Source organism: Staurois parvus, unplaced genomic scaffold, assembly GCF_062004578.1.
Source record: "Staurois parvus isolate SC_StPar_1 unplaced genomic scaffold, SC_StPar_1.0 ptg000672l, whole genome shotgun sequence".
Lineage (NCBI taxonomy): Eukaryota > Metazoa > Chordata > Amphibia > Anura > Ranidae > Staurois > Staurois parvus.
Genome location: NW_028318468.1, coordinates 3,511,591 through 3,533,025, shown reverse-complemented (window position 1 = coordinate 3,533,025; position 21,435 = coordinate 3,511,591). Strand labels below are relative to the sequence as shown.

General features: G+C 39.6%; 1 protein-coding gene across 5 annotated transcripts in view; it reads left to right on the top strand.

Moving 5' to 3' along the window:
• CEP85L (centrosomal protein 85L) overlaps window positions 1-21,435 on the top strand; it is a 275,957-nt gene that overhangs the window by 223,642 nt on the left and 30,880 nt on the right. For all 5 annotated transcript variants that reach the window (XM_089652173.1, XM_089652172.1, XM_089652175.1 and 2 more), the window contains 4 exons: window positions 6,244-6,361; window positions 6,943-7,125; window positions 19,700-19,852; window positions 20,376-20,530. In XM_089652173.1, the coding sequence (XP_089508299.1) occupies window positions 6,244-6,361; window positions 6,943-7,125; window positions 19,700-19,852; window positions 20,376-20,530 (609 nt within the window). The remainder of the gene's footprint in view (window positions 1-6,243; window positions 6,362-6,942; window positions 7,126-19,699; window positions 19,853-20,375; window positions 20,531-21,435) is intronic.

The following is a 21,435-nucleotide window of genomic DNA, read 5'->3' as shown; positions in this document are numbered from 1 at the left end:
TGGCTTCAGTGGAGAGGAGAGTGTCAACAATGGATGGAATGCCTGGATGGTGACTTCACCCTTAGACTTACTATGTGGTATCTGTTGCCTGCTGTCCCTCCTCTACACTGAAGCCAGCTGCTGGGAGATGATCACATGATTGGATCTGGAGCACTCTGAGAATAGGTAAGTATCTGCATCTTCCTTCTGTGGGGTAGTTAGTAGAGGTATTAGGAGGGTGGGCGCAGTATTAAACGTGGTGAGTTTCTAGCATTGAATTCCACTTTAAAGGTATATATTTCTGGTGAGTTATTCTGGCACACACTGGGTGGAAGGTAATTGGTACTCAGTGATGTTTGGTCTTGGAGAACAGAGGGTATAGAGTTTCTGGAAGTGTGTTTTTCGCAGTAGTGGATTAGAAAGAAAAAAGGTTACAATTACTGTTTTATTTTGTTAATTTTTCATGTTGCTATAGATCCTTTATATGGACATCTTTTTTGTAAGATTGGATTTTATTCACTAATCACTTTTATTATTACAGATTTACACTATTTGCACTTTATGGATGCCTCTGTTCTTTTTCTAGTATCCAGGAATCTATGCCTTTTCTCTGATGAGAAGAGTCTAACCTTTTTGCTTTGCAGATCTGTATGCACTGTGAAAGTTAGCCACAGAGTACTAGCCCAGACCAGAGCCAGGGCATATCCCCTGATATGACCCTTAGCTGAAGGGTGCAGGCCAAACACGGGGAGCTAGCTCCTTGCTAGATGTGTTGTATGCCTTTTTAAATTCCTGTTTTTTGCTGGCACTTACTTTGTAAGGGGTAATGCTGAAGGACTGAATGCTCATCTGTAGGGTGCAGTGTGCTTCACACTCTGTTTACTGCCATTCAGCATTGAGGAAACACCTTTCCACTGTTGCCTGTGACTGCAAATGATACCTAGATCTCCCTTTTGGTTTGTCTCTGCTGCCTGCCTACAGTTTAGTCACCTTCAGCCACCCATTACCAAGAGACTGCCAAGATTTTTCCAGTGCGCCCTCTATTTATGGACATCCTTTCTGAAGACTGAGGGAACTCTTGACAAGCTGTTTTCCCTGTCCAAATGGCAATTAGCGCTGTGCCCATTTAACAGTTTGTTAAAATGCTGACTTCTCCCTATGTGGATCTGGTACTACCCCATTCTGGGAAACTTCTAAACATCCCCATGGAGGATGCACCCATGTTTAGGGACCTAATCATCTCCCTCTGCCTGAGCAGTAGGACTCCATAGACTTCTTTGGGGCTGGGAGGCAGGTTAGTCTCCTGGTTCACAGACAACCATTGTGGGGAAATGCTGGTTCATGCGCAGGAAGGCGATTTAGATCAGCACAATGTAGGGGTATTCAGAAGATACAATTTTATTATGCTTTTCAATATATTGCATGATGATTCCTTTGACAACAAAAGCATCTGAACATATACCCATCGAAAGTCCTCATAAAAAATATAGTACTGCAATGCATGGGTCTGAAGGGGCCTTAAAAGCTGACTAATTCTAATGATTTCAGGCCATTTTAACTATACCACCCTGCACTTATACTTCCAGTTAGTTGGCAGTGAGGACCAGGAGCCTATATTATATTGGGTGGCAGTTTGAGAAGCTCCCTGCAGGCTTAAAAGGAAACCTCTTTTGCATTCCAGCCTATGAAGAAATAATTGTCCCCGGCACTCTGTACCCTGCTATTACATTTCTCTGTCACCCAGAAACAAAGCTTCTGCACCCCTAACTCTGAACCATTGTGCCTGCCAGCACCCTGACACAGCATTCCAACAGCTCAAACATTGTGCGTTTTAACCAGCCTGCAACCTCCTGCCACCAAGCAACTTTGCCACTGCATACTCTCCTTTTTGCTTCATCTGTCACTTGTCACCTTTGCAGGGACTTGCAGAGAAGAGGTGAGGCTGAGCTTGGAGTTTATGGGCTCCCTGTTCACTTCCTCCACAGTGTAGGCTGTAGAATGGAGTTCATCTACCAGAAACTCAAAGGGTTTGACTTCAGCTACTGCGATACTTATGAGAGGACCCTCAAAACTGTGTGTACCCCAGGTCTCTTTGATGATTTCAGATATAATTATCAACCTGCCTACAGCCTCATTTATGGAACACCTCCAGTGCAGCAGCATTCTACTGTGCTTTCTATCAAGTACATACAGGTGAAACTCAAAAAATTTGAATATCGTGCAAAAGTTCATTTATTTCAGGAATGCAACTTAAAAGGTGAAACTAATATATGAGATAGACTCATTACATGCAATGCAAGATAGTTCAAGCCGTGATTTGTCATAAGTGTGATGATTATGGCTTACAGCTCATGAAAACCCCAAATCCACAATCTCAGAAAATTAGAATATTGTGAAAAGGTGCAATATTCTCTGCTCAAAGTATCCCACTCTAATCAGCTAATTAAGCCATAACACCTGCAAAGGGTTCCTGAGCCTTTAAATGGTCTCTCAGTCTGGTTCAGTAGGAGTCACAAAAGGTAATTGCAAAAGAAGTTGGATGTTCCCAAAGTGCTGTATCAAAGCACATTAATAGAAAGTTATGTGGAAGGGAAAAGTGGGAAGAAAAAGGTGCACAAGCAGCAGGGATGACCGTGGCCTGGAGAGGATTGTCAGGAAAAGGCCATTCAAAAGTGTTGGGGACTTTCACAAGGAGTGGACTGAGGCTGGAGTCAGTGCATCAAGAGCCACCACACACAGACGGATCCTGGACATGGGCTTCAAATATCGTATTCCTCTTGTCAAGCCGCTCCTGAACGACAAACAAATTCAGAAGCGTCTTACCTGGGCTAAAAAAAAACAGACCTGGTCTGTTGCTCAGTGGTCCAAAGTCCTCTTTTCTGATGAGAGAAACTTTTGCATCTCATTTGGAAACCAAGGACCCAGAGTATGGAGGAAGAATGGAGAGGCATACACTGCAAGATGCTTGAAGTCCAGTGTGAAGTTTCCACAGTCTGTGTTGATTTGGGGAGCCATGTCATCTGCTGGTGTTGGTCCACTGTGCTTCATTAAGTCCAGGGTCAATGCAGCCGTCTACCAGGAGATTTTGGAGCACTTCATGCTTCCTTCCACTGACGAGCTTTATGGGGATGCTGACTTCATTTTTCAGCAGGACTTGGCACCTGCCCACACTGCCAAAAGCACCAAAACCTGGTTCAATGACGTGGGATTACTGTGCTTGATTGGCCAGCAAACTCGCATGACCTGAACCCCATAAAGAATCTATGGGGCAAATTCCAAGAGAAAGATGATAGACATGAGACCGAACAATGCAGAAGAGCTGAAGGCCGCTATTGAAGCATCCTGGTCTTCCATAACACCTCAGCAGTGCAACAGGCTGATAGCTTCCATGCCATGCCGCATTGAGGCAGTAATTGCACTAAAAGGGGCCCAAACCAAGTACTGAGTACATATGCATGCTTATACTTTTCAGAGGTCCGATATGGTTCTATGTACAATCCTTGTTTTATTGATTGCATGGAATATTCTAATTTTCTGAGATTGAGGACTTGGGGTTTTCATGAGCTGTAAGCCATAATCATCACAATTATAAAAAATCACGGCTTGAACTATCTTGCTTTGCATGTAATGAGTCTATCTCATATATTAGTTTCACCTTTTAAGTTTCATTAATGAAATAAATGAACTTTTGCACGATATTCTAATTTTTCAAGTTTCACCTGTATAGTGGTCAGTGATATTTCTATGCTTAGTCTTAAGCAGACTTTGGTTAAACCTGCATATGTTGTAATGCTTGTGGACTTTGGCAGTTTTATTATTTCTTAGGGGACGTAGTGCTTGCTTTGTGCCATTTGTGGAGCAGATTGAATAGCAGAACATTCCAGTATGTACCCACTGAATAAAACAATTGCTTCCATGAAGAATTGCACCTTTATTTATAGAGAAGTAAAAATTCCCCCAACAATGCTAGGTGTCATTAGCAGTGATGACAACCGCTTAAGGCGGCCATACATGGGTCGAAATGAACCAGTCAAATTTTTGATCCATGTATGGGCAGGCTGGCAGATCGACATCTGTACAACCAACCTGTTGTGTATATCCTGAACAATCGGTGCCACCGGCTATAGACATAAAAGCGGATTAATTCCATTATGCTCCAAGGAGCAGGGCCCTTGAACCCCTCGTGTATCGCACTGTATTGGTATTGTATTGTCTCATGTATTGTCACCCATTGTAATGTAGAGCGCTGAGCGAACTGTTGGCGCTTTATAAATACTGTATAATAATAATAAATTATGTTACCATACTACAGTTCATGTGCATTGCCTAGGCTTTATTCCCAGGTAGCATACTGCCACTCTATCACTAGGTGGCAGTATGTTCATTTGCAAACACACAAAGGTTTAAAAATGTTTAACAAATGCAGTCATTGCTGATTGCTGAAATCTAAGGCTTTTATTATTGTTTCTTACTTTGTAATGACAAAAATAATTTTTGTTTTCCATAATTAGACCATAATATTTGCTGGAAATCTGAAACCTTTTATTTCCTTTTTTTCATCTAAAGCAAATCTTCAACTACTTATCCTCTTTACCCTCCTTACAATATAAATCTGTCATGGAATCACAAATCACTGTAGGAGAAAGATAAAATCCTTTTTTTTCAGTGTTGGTGGCTGCTTTTTTTTAGTCCCTTTCCTATGTTTTTGATAATCGGTTTAAAGTCAAAATGCAAAGCCATTGCTGGCTCTCTGCATTGTCTGTCCCTTGGCTTCATAATCATGCGACCTTCAGGTCTGATGCACCACAGTTTGTATTACAAGAAAGACAGAGATCCCTTTAATATACAGCTACAAAGTGTAAAGCAATAGATTACATTGTATTATATCAAGATATAAAAAACATTAAATACCACAAACATTAAAGCCTCATGCACTCTGGATGTTTTTGCAGCTGCTTCTAGGCATCAGTCATTGTGGGTTTTTTTTTGCTTTTTTTCTGCCTCGAAACACCGTTGCATGTTAGCCTATGTGTCCATGCACACATAGATTTTTGGTAGCAGGAGAGTTGAGGCAATAAAAAAATACCCTGCCAGTGTGCCCGTGAGCAGCAGCGTTTGTGCAGAACAAATTCTTGATGATTGTAAAGGCACCTAAAGTTATGTTTATGCTAGGCACGTTTAGTTCTTGAGCGTTAATTCATTTCTATGGCCACAATACATTTTTATGGCCAAATAAATGAATTAACGCCTGAGTGCTTGATGCCTGGAAATGCGCCTAAACAATTGTAAAAGCTTTAGATACTTTTCCAAGCGTCAGGCATTTTTTTCTGCAAAAACACTGCTGGCTTTTAGACGAAGTAAAAAAAAAAAAGTCCTGTGTGCATGAGGCCTAAAGGAGAAGTATGACCAACGTTTTTAGGCCATACTTCTCTTGTGAGTCACAGGAGTACACTGTACCCTTACTTTTGTTCCCCTGTGCCCTCTATCGGCTGATGGGACAGAGCTGCTCCAGTTTTTGAAAGGATCCTGACCATGTAGTCTGCCCGATTGATAACTGGCTGTCTCTCACTGTGCATCTGAAGCCGGAACCAGCTGCACCTGTCTCCCCGACCCTCCAGTAAGCACTGAAAGAGCAGTGACTGACAGCCACTGCTCTCCACTCAGATCAGACCTTGAACTGAGTGATCAGCCATCATGTGATTACTCAGTTCTTGGTCTTAAAACCAACATGGAACAGCTGCAGCTTCACACTGATGCTGCAGCCTGTAGGTGAATATGTAGGTTTATTTTTTTCATGAGTTCATACTTCTCTAAAATAAAGTTAATAAAAAAAAAATGGAAGATTTGGAAAATGAACAACAAACCAGGGCAATGTGTTGTCTTCTGTCCTGGGATCCTCCTGGGTTTGTGCGAGGTTTGTTGTTCCTTTGCACGGATGGCTTGGTGACTTGACTTTTTATGGATATGCAATAAATGTGATATGAGTTTAAAGTACCTACAGTAATTGTGTTTTTCATTGCAATCAGCTTTATATGAACACATATTCAACTTGCACAAAGTTGCAAATGGTATTTGAAAGATTCAAGTCGTAACCCTGATCCCTACAGGCCTGTGTCGACTAGCTTTTGTGCGAACAAATAGGTTTTGCATTCCCATACAAGTCTATTGCTTCAGCAGTACAAATAGAATAGTAGACCTTGCGGTATACAGTTTGGTGTTTTGGATATGAAAGTCTTATGTTGTAAATTCATTGTGTGCTTTTAGACAGAGACAGCAGATTTCCCATCTGCAGCAAGCCATCAGAGGCGGTGAGCTACGTACTCATCACCCAGCCAAAAGTCCAATGATGAATGGAGAAGACAGCTACATCCATGGAATCAAGGTGAATATTCAGCTGGCGTTTATGACAGTAGATACATAGGTTGAAAAAAGACACAAGACTATCTAGTTCTACCAATAGCAAAAAAATGTGAGTAAATGTAAAACCTCGAAAATACAGAATCCTATATCCACAGCATCCAGTGTTCTAGATTTAATTTTCCCTTCATTTTATTCTTCAGTAAATTGGGACTTAATAATAGGAAAGCCATGCAATAGTTTTATTTGTTACAACTGATGTTAATATTTTCTAAACAGCATAAACACATCTTGGATTTGTTATGCATCTGAGCATCTGTGTCTCTGCTTTTTGCTCCTTCATTAAAAGGTGTACCAAATGTGTACTTTTGACTCCTCATAAAGCATATGCTTCCAGGCTGGAGACTGTAGTAAAGTTTATAGTGGTGCCCTTGTACCTGATATGAAAGACTGCTGTACCAGTTTTCACCTACAGCATATTAAATAAAATCCTAACTTTCAAGGTGCCAGTGAAAAAGGAACCCTATCATACGACAAGGATTGGTTAGAAAAAGTTATAATGGTAACGTTTATCACATATTATTGATAAATCTTTCTTTTTTTAAGAGCTCAACGTGTGAAAGCTGTAAACCTCTACAGAATCTGGTTCTGGACCGGCCAAATTCCTTCCTTAGAGGAGAAGTGGAGGAAAAGCTTTTATCTGCTGAGACAGGCTCTGTACATTTCTGCGAGTTTCCAAAACAGGGTGCAACTAAATCTTCTGATGACCTGAAGAAGCTGGAGGAAAAGGTATGTTAATTCTTGCATTGCCTTTGTTTAAAGAGCTCTGTCATGAATGCTTTTAGTGATTTCAAAAGCAGCTTTTTCACTGAGATGCACATTAGGCCTGAAGCTGAATCTGTTCAGCTATAGAAGCCACTTTTCTGGCAGGTAAGAACACTTATGCTACGTGATTTAAAGTGAAACTGTCACCATAAGAAAAAAAAAAAAATTTACATATGAAAAATGTTACTTTTATCCTTTTACTGTATGTTTTGAAATCGCAAATGAAAAGTGTTTGCCGTGGTGTTCTGGAGGTCTTTTTTTTTTTTTAAATGGCACTATTTATATTGTGGGCGAATGTAATGCCTATGATTGCACTGTCATTAGACAGGCAAAATACATCAAGCCATTCACAGTGGCTCTGTGCCTTGTGTTTGCTGTGATGTGATTGCTGCTGCTGATTCCATGTGTTTGCTGTGACCAAATTGTTTTTTACATACTGTCACCAGTCAGTGTCCCTGATCACCGTGACACCAGTTATATGATGACACTCTACTGTACTGGTAACAGTATGTAAAAAAAAAAAAAAAGTAAAAAAAATTATTTTTAAAAATTTCTTCCTTTTCCAAACAAATTGTGACAAAAAATTACACCGTCAAAAAACACGCCATGTAAGAGAGGATTTAAAAAAAAAATGGAAAAAATTTTAAATTCTTTCTTTTATTTGTTTACGCACTGTCACCAGTCCATGTACCATTTGAGGAAAATTTGCATAGTCCTGTCATTTTCGGGCCTGGAGAAATGAGGCTGTGAGTACATCAGCAGTAATCGATTTTCAGATATATGTACCATAGTTTGTGGACACTATAACCTTCCTACAAACTAAATAATATATACTGATTTGGGTTATTTTCACCAAATAAATGTAGCTGTATACATTTTGGCCAAAATTTATGAAGAAAGATTATTTATTTGCAAACTTTTATAACAGAAACAAAAGAATAATCCTTTTTTTAATTTTCAGTCTTTTTTTTTTTTTTTCTCTTATTTCGTAAAAAAATTATAATTTCATTTGGGTACAATGTTGCATGACCGTGCAAATGTCAGGCAAAGAGTGACAATTCTGCAAATTGGCCTGGGCAGGAAGGGAGTGAAAGTGGTCCTGTACTGAAGTGGGTTATACTTGATAGTACTGTAGTGGGTAAGCTGAAGCTATGAGTGTGCTCGCAGAGCGGCACATACAGTATGTGAATTTAGGCTTCGAGCACATAGATAATAAATTGTAACAAAGTAATTAATTTGGTTTCTGCTTGCAATACATTTTCATGTAGAAGAATTAAACTGGGAATTAGGCCTTTAAACAGCTGAGCCATTACAATCTATAGAAAAGTTTGTGTACAATCGAGTTCTTTAGGAGAGCAAATCCATGTTTCCCAATATTTTATTGGCTATACTGCTTCAGAGCTGGAATCCTGCAAGGGTTATCAAGTAAGAGAAAGCTGTAGGCATGCCTACATCTGTGCTGTAAACCAGCAGGACTAGATACGTAATAATGTAGTATGCTGTGCTCAGTGGAAATAATTATTATAATCTCAAATAGGCTGCTATACACCAAACTGCATTCCCTCTTATCTTTAGGGTTACCAGTAAATTTATCCATGAAAAAGAGTGGCTGCAGTGCTTGATACTGTATATAAATAAAATAAATACAAATCAAGATTTTTAATATCCCTCTAATAATCATCCAAAACTATATAAATTGTCATACAATAGTGTGCGGTACAATAACTACAATTTACTGTGTGTGTGAGTCTATATACAGTGCTCAGCATAAATTAGTACACCCCAAGAGATTTGTCAGAAAACCTTTTACTTTCCTTTCAGAATCAACATTTTCTAGTGGACACTACTTTACAAAATACTCCCACAAATAGAGGCCATTGATTGCAAACAAGATTTGTTAATTTGCACACAAAGCATTTTTCCTAACAAATTCATTCAAGACCATGTTGCAAAAATGAATACACCCCAACGAAAGTCTTAGGAGCAAAGCTAAAATCTAGACAACAAAATCCTAATGAGAATTCAACTACAGGTCAAAGTCTAATTATTCGTTAAACAGGTGTCCAGCAAACAATTGATTATAAAAAGGTGTTACTTAACCACTTTATATACATGGGCTGGACGGGAGCATTGCAGGAGCGGGTGGCCATTTATAAATGACCTCCCCTCTCCCCGCCTGTGCGTGCTCTCTGGAAGTGCGCGGCACCGTGATCCAGTGCGGACACAGCAGAACACCGATCGCTGTACAGGACCTCTGTTTGAGGTCCCAATCATGTGATTAATGATTGGCTAATCAGTGATCACATGAATAGTAGTAAGCAAGATGTCACTTCTGACATCATTTCTTACTACATGTGAAATCTGTGAATTATCACAGAGGTCACATGGTACAAGGCTATTCACAACAGCCTTGTACCACGTGACAAGCTGTGACCAATCACAGCTCACACAGTATTTCTCAATGGCTGCAAGAATGCAGCCAGAGAGAAGGAGAAATGATTGCTTTTACAGCCTTTATGGGTCTAAAAGCAAGCAGTGTAAAAAGAAAAAAAAAATCTTCATCACCCCCCACAAGTAGTGCAGTGTCACTATGGTGACACTGTACTGCTAGGGTGACAGTATGTTAAAAAAAAATACAATAATAAAAAAAAAAAAAAGAATGTCAAAAAAATTTTTTTGTAAACTAGAATTTTTGGTTCTAAACTAATTTGGGTTATTTTTTTGTTTTACTAAAAAGATAGATGAATACATTTTGGGCAAGATTTATGAAGAAAGATAACATTTTGCAAATAAATAATAAGAAAAACTTTTTTTTTTTTCAAAATGTTTGGAATGTTTCATTTACAGTGGGGCAAAAAAGTATTTAGTCAGCCACCAATTGTGCAAGTTCTCCCACTTAAAAAGATGAGAGAGGCCTGTAATTGGCATCATAGGTAGACCTCAACTATGAGAGACTAAATGAGAAAAGAAATCCAGACAATCACATTGGCTGATTTGGAAAGAATTTATTTGCAAATTATGGTGGAAAATAAGTGTTTGGTCAATATCAAAAGTTCATCTCAATAGTTTGTTATATATCCTGTGTTGGCAATGACAGAGGTCAAACGTTTCCTGTAAGTCTTCACAAGGTTGGCACACACTGTTGCTGGTATGTTGGCCCATTCCTCCATGCAGATCTCCTCTAGAGCAGTGATGTTTTGGGGCTGTCGGTGGGCAACATGGACTTTCAACTCCCTCCAAAGGTTTTCTATGGGGTTGAGATCTGGAGACTGGCTAGACCACTCCAGGACCTTGAAATGCTTCTTACGAAGCCACTGCTTCGTTGCCCGGGCGGTATGTTTGGGATCATTGTCATGTTGGAAGACCCAGCCACGTTTCATCTTCAATGCCCTTGCTGATGGAAGGAGATTTGCACTCAAAATCTCACGATACATGGCCTCATTCATTCTGTCCTGTGCATGGATCAGTCATCCTGGTCCCTTTGCGGAGAAACAGCCCCAAAAGTATGATGTTGCCACCCCCATGCTTCAAAGTAGGTATGGTGTTCTTTGGATGCAACTCAGCATTCTCTCTCCTCCAAACACGAAGAGTTGTGTTTCTACCAAACAGTTCTATTTTGGTTTCATCTGACCATATGACATTCTCCCAATCCTCTTCTGGATCATCCAGATGCTCTCTAGCAAACTTCAGACGGGCCCGGACATGTACTGGCTTAAGCAGGGGGACACGTCTGGCACTGCAGGATCTGAGTCCCTGGCGGTGGCAGTTCTTCTTGTGTTCATTTTGACCCCACGGGGTGAGATCTTGCGTGGAGCCCCAGATCGAGGGAGATTATCAGTGGTCTTGTATGTCTTCCATTTTCTAATTATTGCTCCCACAGTTGATTTGTTCACACCAAGCTGCTTGCCTATTGCAGATTCCCAGCCTGGTGCAGGTCTACAATTTTGTTTCTGGTGTCCTTCGACAGCTCTTTGGTCTTCACCATAGTGGAGTTTGGAGTGTGAATGTTTGAGGTTGTGGACAGGTGTCTTTTATACTGATAACAAGTTCAAACAGGTGCCATTGATACAGGTAATGAGTGCAGGACAGAGGAGCCTCTTAAAGAAGAAGGTACAGGTCTGTGAGAGCCAGAAACCTTGCTTGTTTGTAGGTGACCAAATACTTATTTTCCACCATAATTTGCAAATAAATTCTTTCCAAATCAGCCAATATAATTGTCTTGATTTTCTTTCTCATTTTGTCTCTCATAGTTGAGGTCTACCTATGATGCCAATTACAGGCCTCTCTCATCTTTTTAAGTGGGAGAACTTGCACAATTGGTGGCTGACTAAATTTTTTGCCCCACTGTATATGGCAAAAAAATAAAAATCCTAGTGGTGAATAAATACCACCAAAATAAAGTTTTATCTGTCTCCAGAAAATTCATATGGGTACAGTGTTGCATGACCGCGCAAAAGTAATTCAAATTATGATAGCACTGAAAATTGGCCTGGACAGGAAGGGGGTGAAATTGTCCGGACTTGAAGTGGTTAACAAAGTAAACCCCTTCCCACTTCATGCTGTCAGCAATGGTACCACATGGAAGAGAAATGTCACAAGGCTGGAGAAAGAAAATTATTTCTTTACACAAGAAAAGTGAACGCTACAAGAAGATCAGGAAAGCTTTACTTATCGGTCAGAATATTGTAGCAAAAGTGTTAATAAAATATAACAAAGATGGAGCTGCAACCATCTCACAGAGACTTCGAGGCCATCCACAGAAGTTAACATCTAGACATGAGCATCTTCTGATGAGAAGGGTTAACGAAAATCGCCATGCAAGTTTACTGCAGTAAGCTAAAGTAGTAGAAAGCCAAACTGGAGTGATTGTTTCCCATGACACAATACGGCTTACACTGCAGAGGAATGGCATGTATGGGTGTCATCCGTAAAGGAAGCCTCTCCTAACGCCCGCCTAGAATTTGCCAGAGCTCATGCTGATAAAGAAAACTACTTGGACTCTGTACTCTGGAGTGATGAGACCAAGGTAAATGTTTTTGGAACTGATGGCTTCAAAACTGTATGGCGATGCAGGGGTGAGGAGTATAAAGAAAAATGCATGGTGCCTTAAGTGAAACATGGCAATGGCAGTGTCCTTCTGTGGGCTGCATGAGTGCTGCTTGTGTCAGGGAGCTGCATTTCATTGATGGTATCATGAATCGACAAATGTACTGCTCTATATTGAAAGAGAAGATGCTACCATCACTCCGTGCCCTTGATCGTTGTGCACTTTTCCACACACATCTAAGGCCACTGTTGCATTTCTGAAGAACAGGGTGAAAGTGATTCAGTGGTCAAGTATGTCTCCTGATCTGAACCCAATTGAACACCTATGGGGAATTCTGAAGAGACAAGTTGAGCATCACTCTCCATCCAGCATCCAAAAGAGGTCATTCTTGAAGAATGGAAAAAGATTGATGTTACAATATGTCGCCAACTTGTTCATTCCATGCCTAGATGACTTGGTGCTGTCCTTACAAATCATGGAGGTCATACAAAATACTAGATGTAGTAGTTTTTGTTGTGGGGTGGATTCATTTTTACATCAACTAATTTGAGTAAAACTGAAGATTTTGTAATCTAAGTTATATTAACCTTTCATGTAATGAATAAACAAATGTTCTATAAATCTCAGTTTTGCCAAGTTTTTGGAAATTGTTCTAGTGTTCATTCAGATATTGATTAAAATCTTACATTTTAAAAGGGGTGTTCTCATTTATGCTGAGCACTGTATACAGTTAGTATAGAAAAGAATAACCCCCCTTATAAAATCACATTTTTTTGCTTTGCAGCCTGAAATGAAGACACAGTTTTTGTTTTATCCAGCTGTATTTACTCAGTGCAACTTATAGCATCCAAGATGTCAGAAAAAAAATTAACACATTCAAAAACAGAATTACTAAGTTGGAAAAAGGTCACCCTCTTGTGCCAGTATTTTGTGGAACCACCTTTTGCTTTAATAACAGTCCTTAGTCTGTTGGGATATGTCTCTACTAACTTTGCACATCTAGACTTTGCTATATTTGTCCACTCTTCTTTGTAGAACTGCTGAATTTCAGTTAAACTTGATGGTGACCATTTGTGGACTGTAGTCTTCAAGTCATTCCACAGATTTTCAATGGGGTTTAAGTCTGGGCTCTCATCAGGCCATGGAAGGACATTCACCTTTTTCTCTTTCAACCATTGTGTAGCCATTTTTGCTGTGTGCTTTGGGTTATTGTCATGTTGGATAAACCTTCTTTCCATTGACAACTTTCAGCAGATTTTCCTCAAGAAGTTGATGGTATTTTGCCCCATCTATTTTTCCTTCTATCCTGACAAGTGCTCCAGTCCCTGCAGCGGAGAAACACCCCAATAACAGGATATTACCAATTCCATGCTTTACTGTGGGAATAGTGGTATTTGGCTGGTGAGCGGTATTGGTTTTCCGCCAGACATATCACAGTGTTGAAGCCATATAATTCAATATTAGTCTCATCTGAGCAGAATGCGTTTTCCATGTGGCCTAAGAATCTTCAGGATGCATTTTGGCACAGCTCAGTCGTGACTGCATGTGGCCTTTCTTGTGGAGTGGCTTTTTCTTGCAACCCTCCCATACAAGCTACATTTGTTGGGAATTTGTGATATTGTTGTCACATGTACACAATCACCACACTGTCATAAATTCCCTCAACTGCTTCAGATTTGCTGTAGGCAGCTTGGTAGCCTCTCTTACCAGTTTCCTCTTGGCTCTTTCATCCACTCTTTCCATGACTCTTTGGAGTGGCGTCCTGATCCAGGGAGGGTCTGTTTTGTACCAAATACCTTCCATGATAATAGACTTCATTGTGCTTCTAGGCATTGATAAAGACTTTGGCATTTTTTTGTATCTATCTCCTGGCTTGTGCCTGTCCACAGCTTTATCCCAGAGATCTTTTGACATTGTCTTGGCAACCATAGTTGATTGCTTCAGTTGCATTATCAGGAACTGAAATGCTCCATAAAAAAGCTCTTTTCATGCTGAGCTAGTCAAAATGACCACAGCTGATCACAGCTATAAGTCAAATGGCTCACTAGAGCAGGTTCACCCTCAGCACATGTGACAGACATTAAAGGGTCTGGAGAAGCTGTGGAGAACATCATGCTGCCTGTAACAATCAGCATGACTGTTTTTGGTAGTGGGTCAGTGATGGTCTGGGGAGGCATATCCATGGAGGGACACACAAACCTCTACAGGCTAGACATGAGAATGAAGTCCATGGGTTCCTCCTGGTACACAACAATCCCCGGCCTCATGTGGCAAGAGTATGGAGGCAATTCCTGGAGGATGAAAGAATTGATACCATTGAACGGCTCACGCTTGCCTGACCTAAATCCAATATAACACCTCTGGGATATCATGTTTCGGTCCATCCGATGCCACCAGGTTGTACTTCAGACTGTCCAGGAGCTCACTGATGCCCTTGTCCAATCTGGGAGAAAATACCCCAGGACACCATCCATCACCTCATTAGGAGCATGCCCAGACATTGTGAGACATATATACAAGCACGTGGGGGCCATACAAACTACTGAGTACTATATTAAGTTGCTGCAATGAAATTTCAGCAAAATGGACTAACCTGCTGTATAATTTTTATAATTTTGACTTTCGGGGTGTCTTTGAATTCATATTCTCTCTCTCTCTCTCTCTCTCTCTCTCTCTCTCTCTCATCCACCCTCCTCTCTACCTCCCCAAATATTTACAATTATTCACTATTTGTTTGTTATGTGACATGCTGTAACAGTAGATTGTGGTTATTATAGTGTACATTGTGTGAAAATGTATATGATTTTCTATGATTATTAGGAGGAATATTTACATTTTGACTTATAATTTATGCACAGTGTTGAGTGCTGCACCCACTCTTTTTTCATAGATAAATTTACAGGTAATTTTAAAGATAAGGGGGAATGAATAATAATAATGGCTTTAAGTTGGAGCATATGAAGGAATTTGGCTCCACTTACTGTCCTCAAATGAAGGAATGAACGGGTTGTTTTGGGTATAAGATGGATTGCTTTTGAACATGATACACAGATAATCTTTTCTTTTTAAAAAAGGAACACTATTTTTACAAGGAACACAAAAGAGAAAGTGTAAAACAAAAGCCTGCATTAGCACACCACTAGTAACTTGTTGATTATCTTAAAGGAATCAACAATCTTTTTGCCCAAGTCTCATCTTTATATCATTATGGTACAATAGCAACTGCAGTGAAAGAAAGATTCCTGATTTGCTATATAAGTCATCTCTTTCCTGGATAATCAACAGTATTCATCAGCATGCTTAGAATTCTATAGCAGAATAATAGTAAGAGTTCCATTTAATCAAGATCTCAGTTCAAAGCAACCCGTTTAATCTTATGATAACAGCCAAGGTACTATTGTGAATTATTGCCTGAGAAAAAGCCTTATCGATTTTATTTTCACAATGTTCTGCAAAAGCTGAGAGCATTCAGCGGGGATATGAAAAGTAAATTCTCTCGCTGTATCAAAGGTAACTGACTTATGAACCTAAATGTGACCCACCAATCACTGAGATACAATGGAGGGATTCAAAGGTTGCTGCAGGAGTACCTACAGAGTAAGGGGCACATGAATCTATGTGGCACACTTAGTGCTGTGGGAAAAGCCCTCCTATTAAAAATCTACATACCCTTAGAAATGTATCTACATAATACATGATCCTAAAAGCAGGTAACTCTGGTTCCCTTCACATACCAGTACTATTTATCAAAGATTCTGCTGTGTGCCATAGGCACGTCATACCATAGATTCTGCTTGAAGCCAAGCCAGAGTTACCATACAGCACTTGCTATGGTATCAGCTTTTAGGGGTATAAATTAATTGTTGTTAATTGGTAATTACTACTCTGGATTACATTCATGTCGGATGTACGTAATCAATGCTTGATGTAAAATGCTGTCACCAGCTCTTTTGGCATTGACTGCAGGTAAACAAGTGCTCCAGTGTTTGTTAAACTGTAAACCTAAATTGGTACATTGCAGTTAGCTGCAGCTGTCAGAAGCTGCTAATTACAATGATTCTTTTTTTTTTTTTTTAAATTAAATTAACCCTTATTTATCTCCCTGCTCCACCCCCCCGCCCTTTTTTTTAAGAACTTCTGCAAAATTCCAATGTTTTTTGCTGTTCAAATATTTTATTGAAAACACTGCAACAGATACTTACACATGATATGAAAAGTCAAGACAAGGCCAATTAAAACTCTTCGCTGGGAGAGATAGACTGTGTCTCAAATCACAAGAAGTTGTGTTATTCCATAAATATTTTTTCTTCTATGTTTTCAATTGAGATTTTGAAAAAAATTCTGTGTGAGCTGATCTCTGTCAGTTATCCAGATCAGCATATCCTCAGCAATGGCTTTGGAGGCTGTACCTAAACCATGCTGGACTGAAGATGTTAGAGTTTGCCTGGAATTTGACCTTTCAGCACTGGGTTTTGCATTCTGGCACTTTCCAGATCTCTGTGTACTGTGTTAATCAGCCACAGAACTCTCTCCAGGTCCAGAACAGTGGTGCAGCCTCTGGAGTCACCAAGTCTAAGAAGGCTCACTCTGTAAGTAAGGCCATCTGGCTTGAAGTAGATCTACATATGAAAGCAGTATCTGGCCTCTGAGAGAGCAGAGCGCTCTCCAGGACCAAAGCCATGGCACAGCTTCTGGTGTGACATAGTCCCTGAAGACTAATGTAGTGAGTAGGCCCCTAGTCATAGTGAGGGTAGCCTGAAATGTGGGACTGTGCTATCCCTTGTGGCACTATCCAGACCCTTGTGTGCTGTGTTATTTAGCATTAGAGCACTCTCTAAGTCCAGATCTGTGACAGAGCCTTTGGTATTACCAAGTATGAATAATGACATAGTGAGAAAGGCTGGACAGGCTCAAGCACTGAGATCTACCTCTTAGTTGGTATCATTGGGCAACATTTTTATACTTCCCACCACCACCATCTTACAGCGATAGTGGTTAAGGCATAGGGGGCTGAGCGTTGATGTCATATGCTAGGTGGAGTGTTGTGACCGGTCCTTGTACCTTCTGCCTTTGAACCTAGAGGAAGCAATTTCCTTCTGCTGCTTTTCATACACTTCTTGTGAATCAGCTGTTCTTCTGCTTCATGACACTGCCCATCTACATTGACTTAGTCATCCCTGGCCTCCTACGGCCTTTTTCAGCATCTGCTGCTCAGGTTTCTGAGGCTGGCCATACACTAATGTGTGCACACTCCACAACATAATGCAATTCTGACATTACTGGACCATCAGCTTCTCAGCTTGTTAAAAAAGGTCCTTGACACTCCTGTCAGGTTTGTTGTAAGGCTGGCCACACACTAATCGAAATTTGGCCAGTCCAGCAGGGACCAACTGAATTTTGATCAGTTTGTGAGCTTCTCTGCTCAACAGAAGTCCATTGTTTAATCATCTTCTGTCGAAGGCATTTGATGAAAAATATTTATTTGTTCAGCAGCTGCTGATCAGTGTATTCTGACATCGATAGGTGCTGCTTTCAGAATACAATGGCCCGTCCAGAGGATTCCTCCATCCACCTCGTTTATGTGAATGGAGAAATGTCTTCGCTGGTGACCTCAGCCTATACTCCTCCATTGTTAATAGGGCTGATTTCTCAGCATCCCCAGAAAAATTGATATTCACAACATAGGTCCTGGAACCCCTACAGCTATAGGGTCATCATAATGGAAAAAAAACAAAAAACTGATCACCTGCCCAGGTCTATAACTGGCTTTTTAAACAGTGAACATGGAGGGCGTCACTATGTGAAAGATTCAAAAACTAGAAATATCCAGTTCATCATAATGGAAGTCTTATACAGTGCTGCCTTCTATATGTTCACAAGACCCTAATATCCACTTCAGATTTTTAATCACCCTGTGGACAATTAATGCAGCAACTGCTCACTTCTGTGCACACCCCACAACAGAATGCAATTCTGACATTACCGGACCATCATCTCCTCAGCTTTCCAAAGAGTCATTGACACGCTAATTAATGCAGTCTGTTCTACCCTGCAATTGGAGGATGAGCCTGCTGTTCCAGTCATAGGATATTTTAGAGCTGTTGCATCAAAGACTTTTCATATACATTCGGTATGTAAAACCTTCCTCTATGAGAATTGGAGACAACCTAGGGAATCATGGTTTCCTCCTGACACTGTGAATAATCTTTTTTTTTTTTCTCTCCTTTGAAAGGAAATTCACTGATTGGTGAATTGATCTCTGCTCAATTTAGACACTCTAGTCATTCACCTTAACAAACATACCTCTAAACAGGTTAATCTTGTTCTTTCCTTTGAGGATTTTACTATTATTGGAATTCTCTTTTAGGTCTCTATTTGAAATATCTGGTATAAATGTCTGTACCTTGCTGGTAGTGACTCAGATTTGTAAATCCATATCAGTGTGGATCAACTCTCTTAAATGAGACTGCTGATGATTCAAGACTGGGTTATACAGGATTAAAGTGTAAGCTATACCTTGGACTTTATAGGTATCCAGGAATTACATAAAGGACTAAGTATACTTAAAAATAGCAGAGTTTATTAGATAACACATGGATATGAAATATAAATATGAGTATTTATAAAAACAGAAAACAAAAAAAAAAAGAAAATAAATATTTGCTCCTTCATATAAGTGGGTCCCCAATAATGATCAAATATACTGTCCTTGGACCAAAGGCAATATTGCCTTCAACATTATCCCTGGTACAGAAGCTGTTGTGGGATCTAGAATTCCTTTTTGACAAGAATGTTTTTATAAGTACCTGCATTGATGTTTATTATCTATGTGTTAACAATATTATTTTTAAATGTACTACCTTTGCATGTTCATTGGGTACCTATAAAGTCCAAGTTATAGTTTACACCTCAATTCTTTAGATACTATTGGAATGTGGTACCCTATTCACCCACTAAATTCTTTGGTCTAGAGGTTATGCAGGAGCTGGCTTAATTGGCCAGATGAGGTGAATACCTGTTTTCCCTACTGCATACAATAGTTCCATTGATTGGTATTTTTGTACGAACATGTAAGTTAGTGGGAGCAACAACAGCCTGCAGGGGGGAGGGGGGGGGCAAATATTCCACACAAATAAAAGTGCAGAATGCTTGCAGTGGCTGGGGGAAGATTAGTGGACGTATCACCAAACAAGCCGCCAGAAACCTATTTACAGTGCCTCTTCTGTTTTAGATATGCCTTTTTATACAAAGTGATTTGTGCTGAAGGGGTCACTTAGGAAAAATATCACTGAACAGTTTTACCAACTCCATTGCATATTCCAAAGCGCAAAAGTAACATGCTTTTTTCTTGCAGTTTTTTCATACCTGTATATTAAACTGACCTAGTGTATGTGCTTATGTTTTATATTTGCTGTTTTCATCCACTTTTAAGTTGCAATTACTTAATCTGAAAATATTGATTAATTTTTTGGTGTCTTATTGCACAACTAGATAAAAACCAGAGACAAGTACATTAACAGTCTAAGAAAAAAATGTCAAAAAGAGAATGAGATTAATCGGGAGAAGCAAAGGCGGATTGAAACTCTGGAAAAATATGTCGCTGACCTGCCTACACTTGAAGATGTGCAAAGGCAGAGTGAAAGAGTAAGTTCTTCACTGTTGCTTGGCCAGACAGTTACTTACCTCTCTATTATATTTAATAACTGTGTGTGCTTAGTTGTTTGGGAAACACCTCCTTTTTATTTTTTTACAGTTTTGAGTTTTATTGTGTGTAGAAGCTAAATGTGTGCACTATTTCTCTAAATCATACTGTTAAAATGACATTCTGTAGTTTCCTATGATAAAGTGACCTTTTAAGAGAGTACTCAAGGCACTGTCAAACACAGTGGTAACACAAGAAGCTGTACTAGCTGGGAGCTGGAACATGGGTGCTGTGTAAAAGTTGTCAAAAAGGAAAGTGTTTGAGCTGCCAGTTGCAATCAGTCACACTCTGCCTGTCACCTTTCCATGGCATGGTGGAAAATGAAAAGAAGTATTTTATAGGCTTCTACAAATGGCATATAAACTGCACAGATAACATTATAGAAGAAGCTTAGGAAGTCTGAGAAAGTCTATTGTCATATTGTGTGATTGTTTAAATACATGTTGTTTTTTTTTTCCCTTACAGCTTCATTTATTAGAGGAGGAGAACAGACAACTGCGGGAGAACATGAAGTGTCTTGAAAACATAGTGAATGAGTCAAGGACACAATGTAAAGAAAAAGAAGCCCAGACAGAGTGCCAGAAACAGAGGGAAAAAGAGTTAGTGCTAACCGTACAAAGGTAAGAACTATCCTTTGCTGAGAATGCTGTTTATTCATATAGCTGAAAACGTCATAGCAGCTAGAATCAGAAAATAGGACACCAACAACAATGGACTTGGTGATAAGCATCTAATGCCATTATAATAATCAGAACCATTTTGTTTCCATGACTTAAATCATGTCTTTAACTTCCTCTAGTCTCGGCCAATTCTGACACTCTTCTCCTACATGTAAAAAAAAAAAAAAAATCGGCAAACATATATTTTTTAAGCAGAGACCATAGAGAATACAATGGTGGTTTTTGCATATTTTTATGTCACACAGTATTTGCGCAGTGTTTTTTCAAACGCAAATTTTTTTTGTGAAAAATAAACTTTAATGGGTTTTAATGTACAAAAACAATATAATGCTCAATTATTAAAATATAAAAGATAATGCTACGCTGAGTAAATAGATGCCAAACATGTTTAGTTTTAAAATTTCATACACCTGTGGAACAGCGCCAAACTATGGTACCTAAAAAATCTCAATAGGTGACACTTTAAAAGCCTTCCCTGGTTACCAGTTTAAAGTTAGTAAGAAGGTCTGGAGCTAGAATGATTACTCTTGCTCTGGCATTTACAGCAGTACCTAATGTGTGTGGTGCGATCGCCGTTTACATATGTGTGCATCACTGACGCATGTGTTCATTTTTGCTTGCAATCATGGTAGTACGAGGTGCTTAAACATTTTTTTTTTTAATTTGAATTTTTTTTTACACTGTAACATTCATTTGTTATCACTTTTATTGATGTCACACAGGATGAAAACCAACATTCCATGTGATAGAATGGGCAGTGACAGGTCCTCTTTTTGGAGAGATCTGGGGTCTTTTAGACCGCAAGTCTCTCCGCTGACCTCTAAAGAATCAGGTCAAACGAAAAT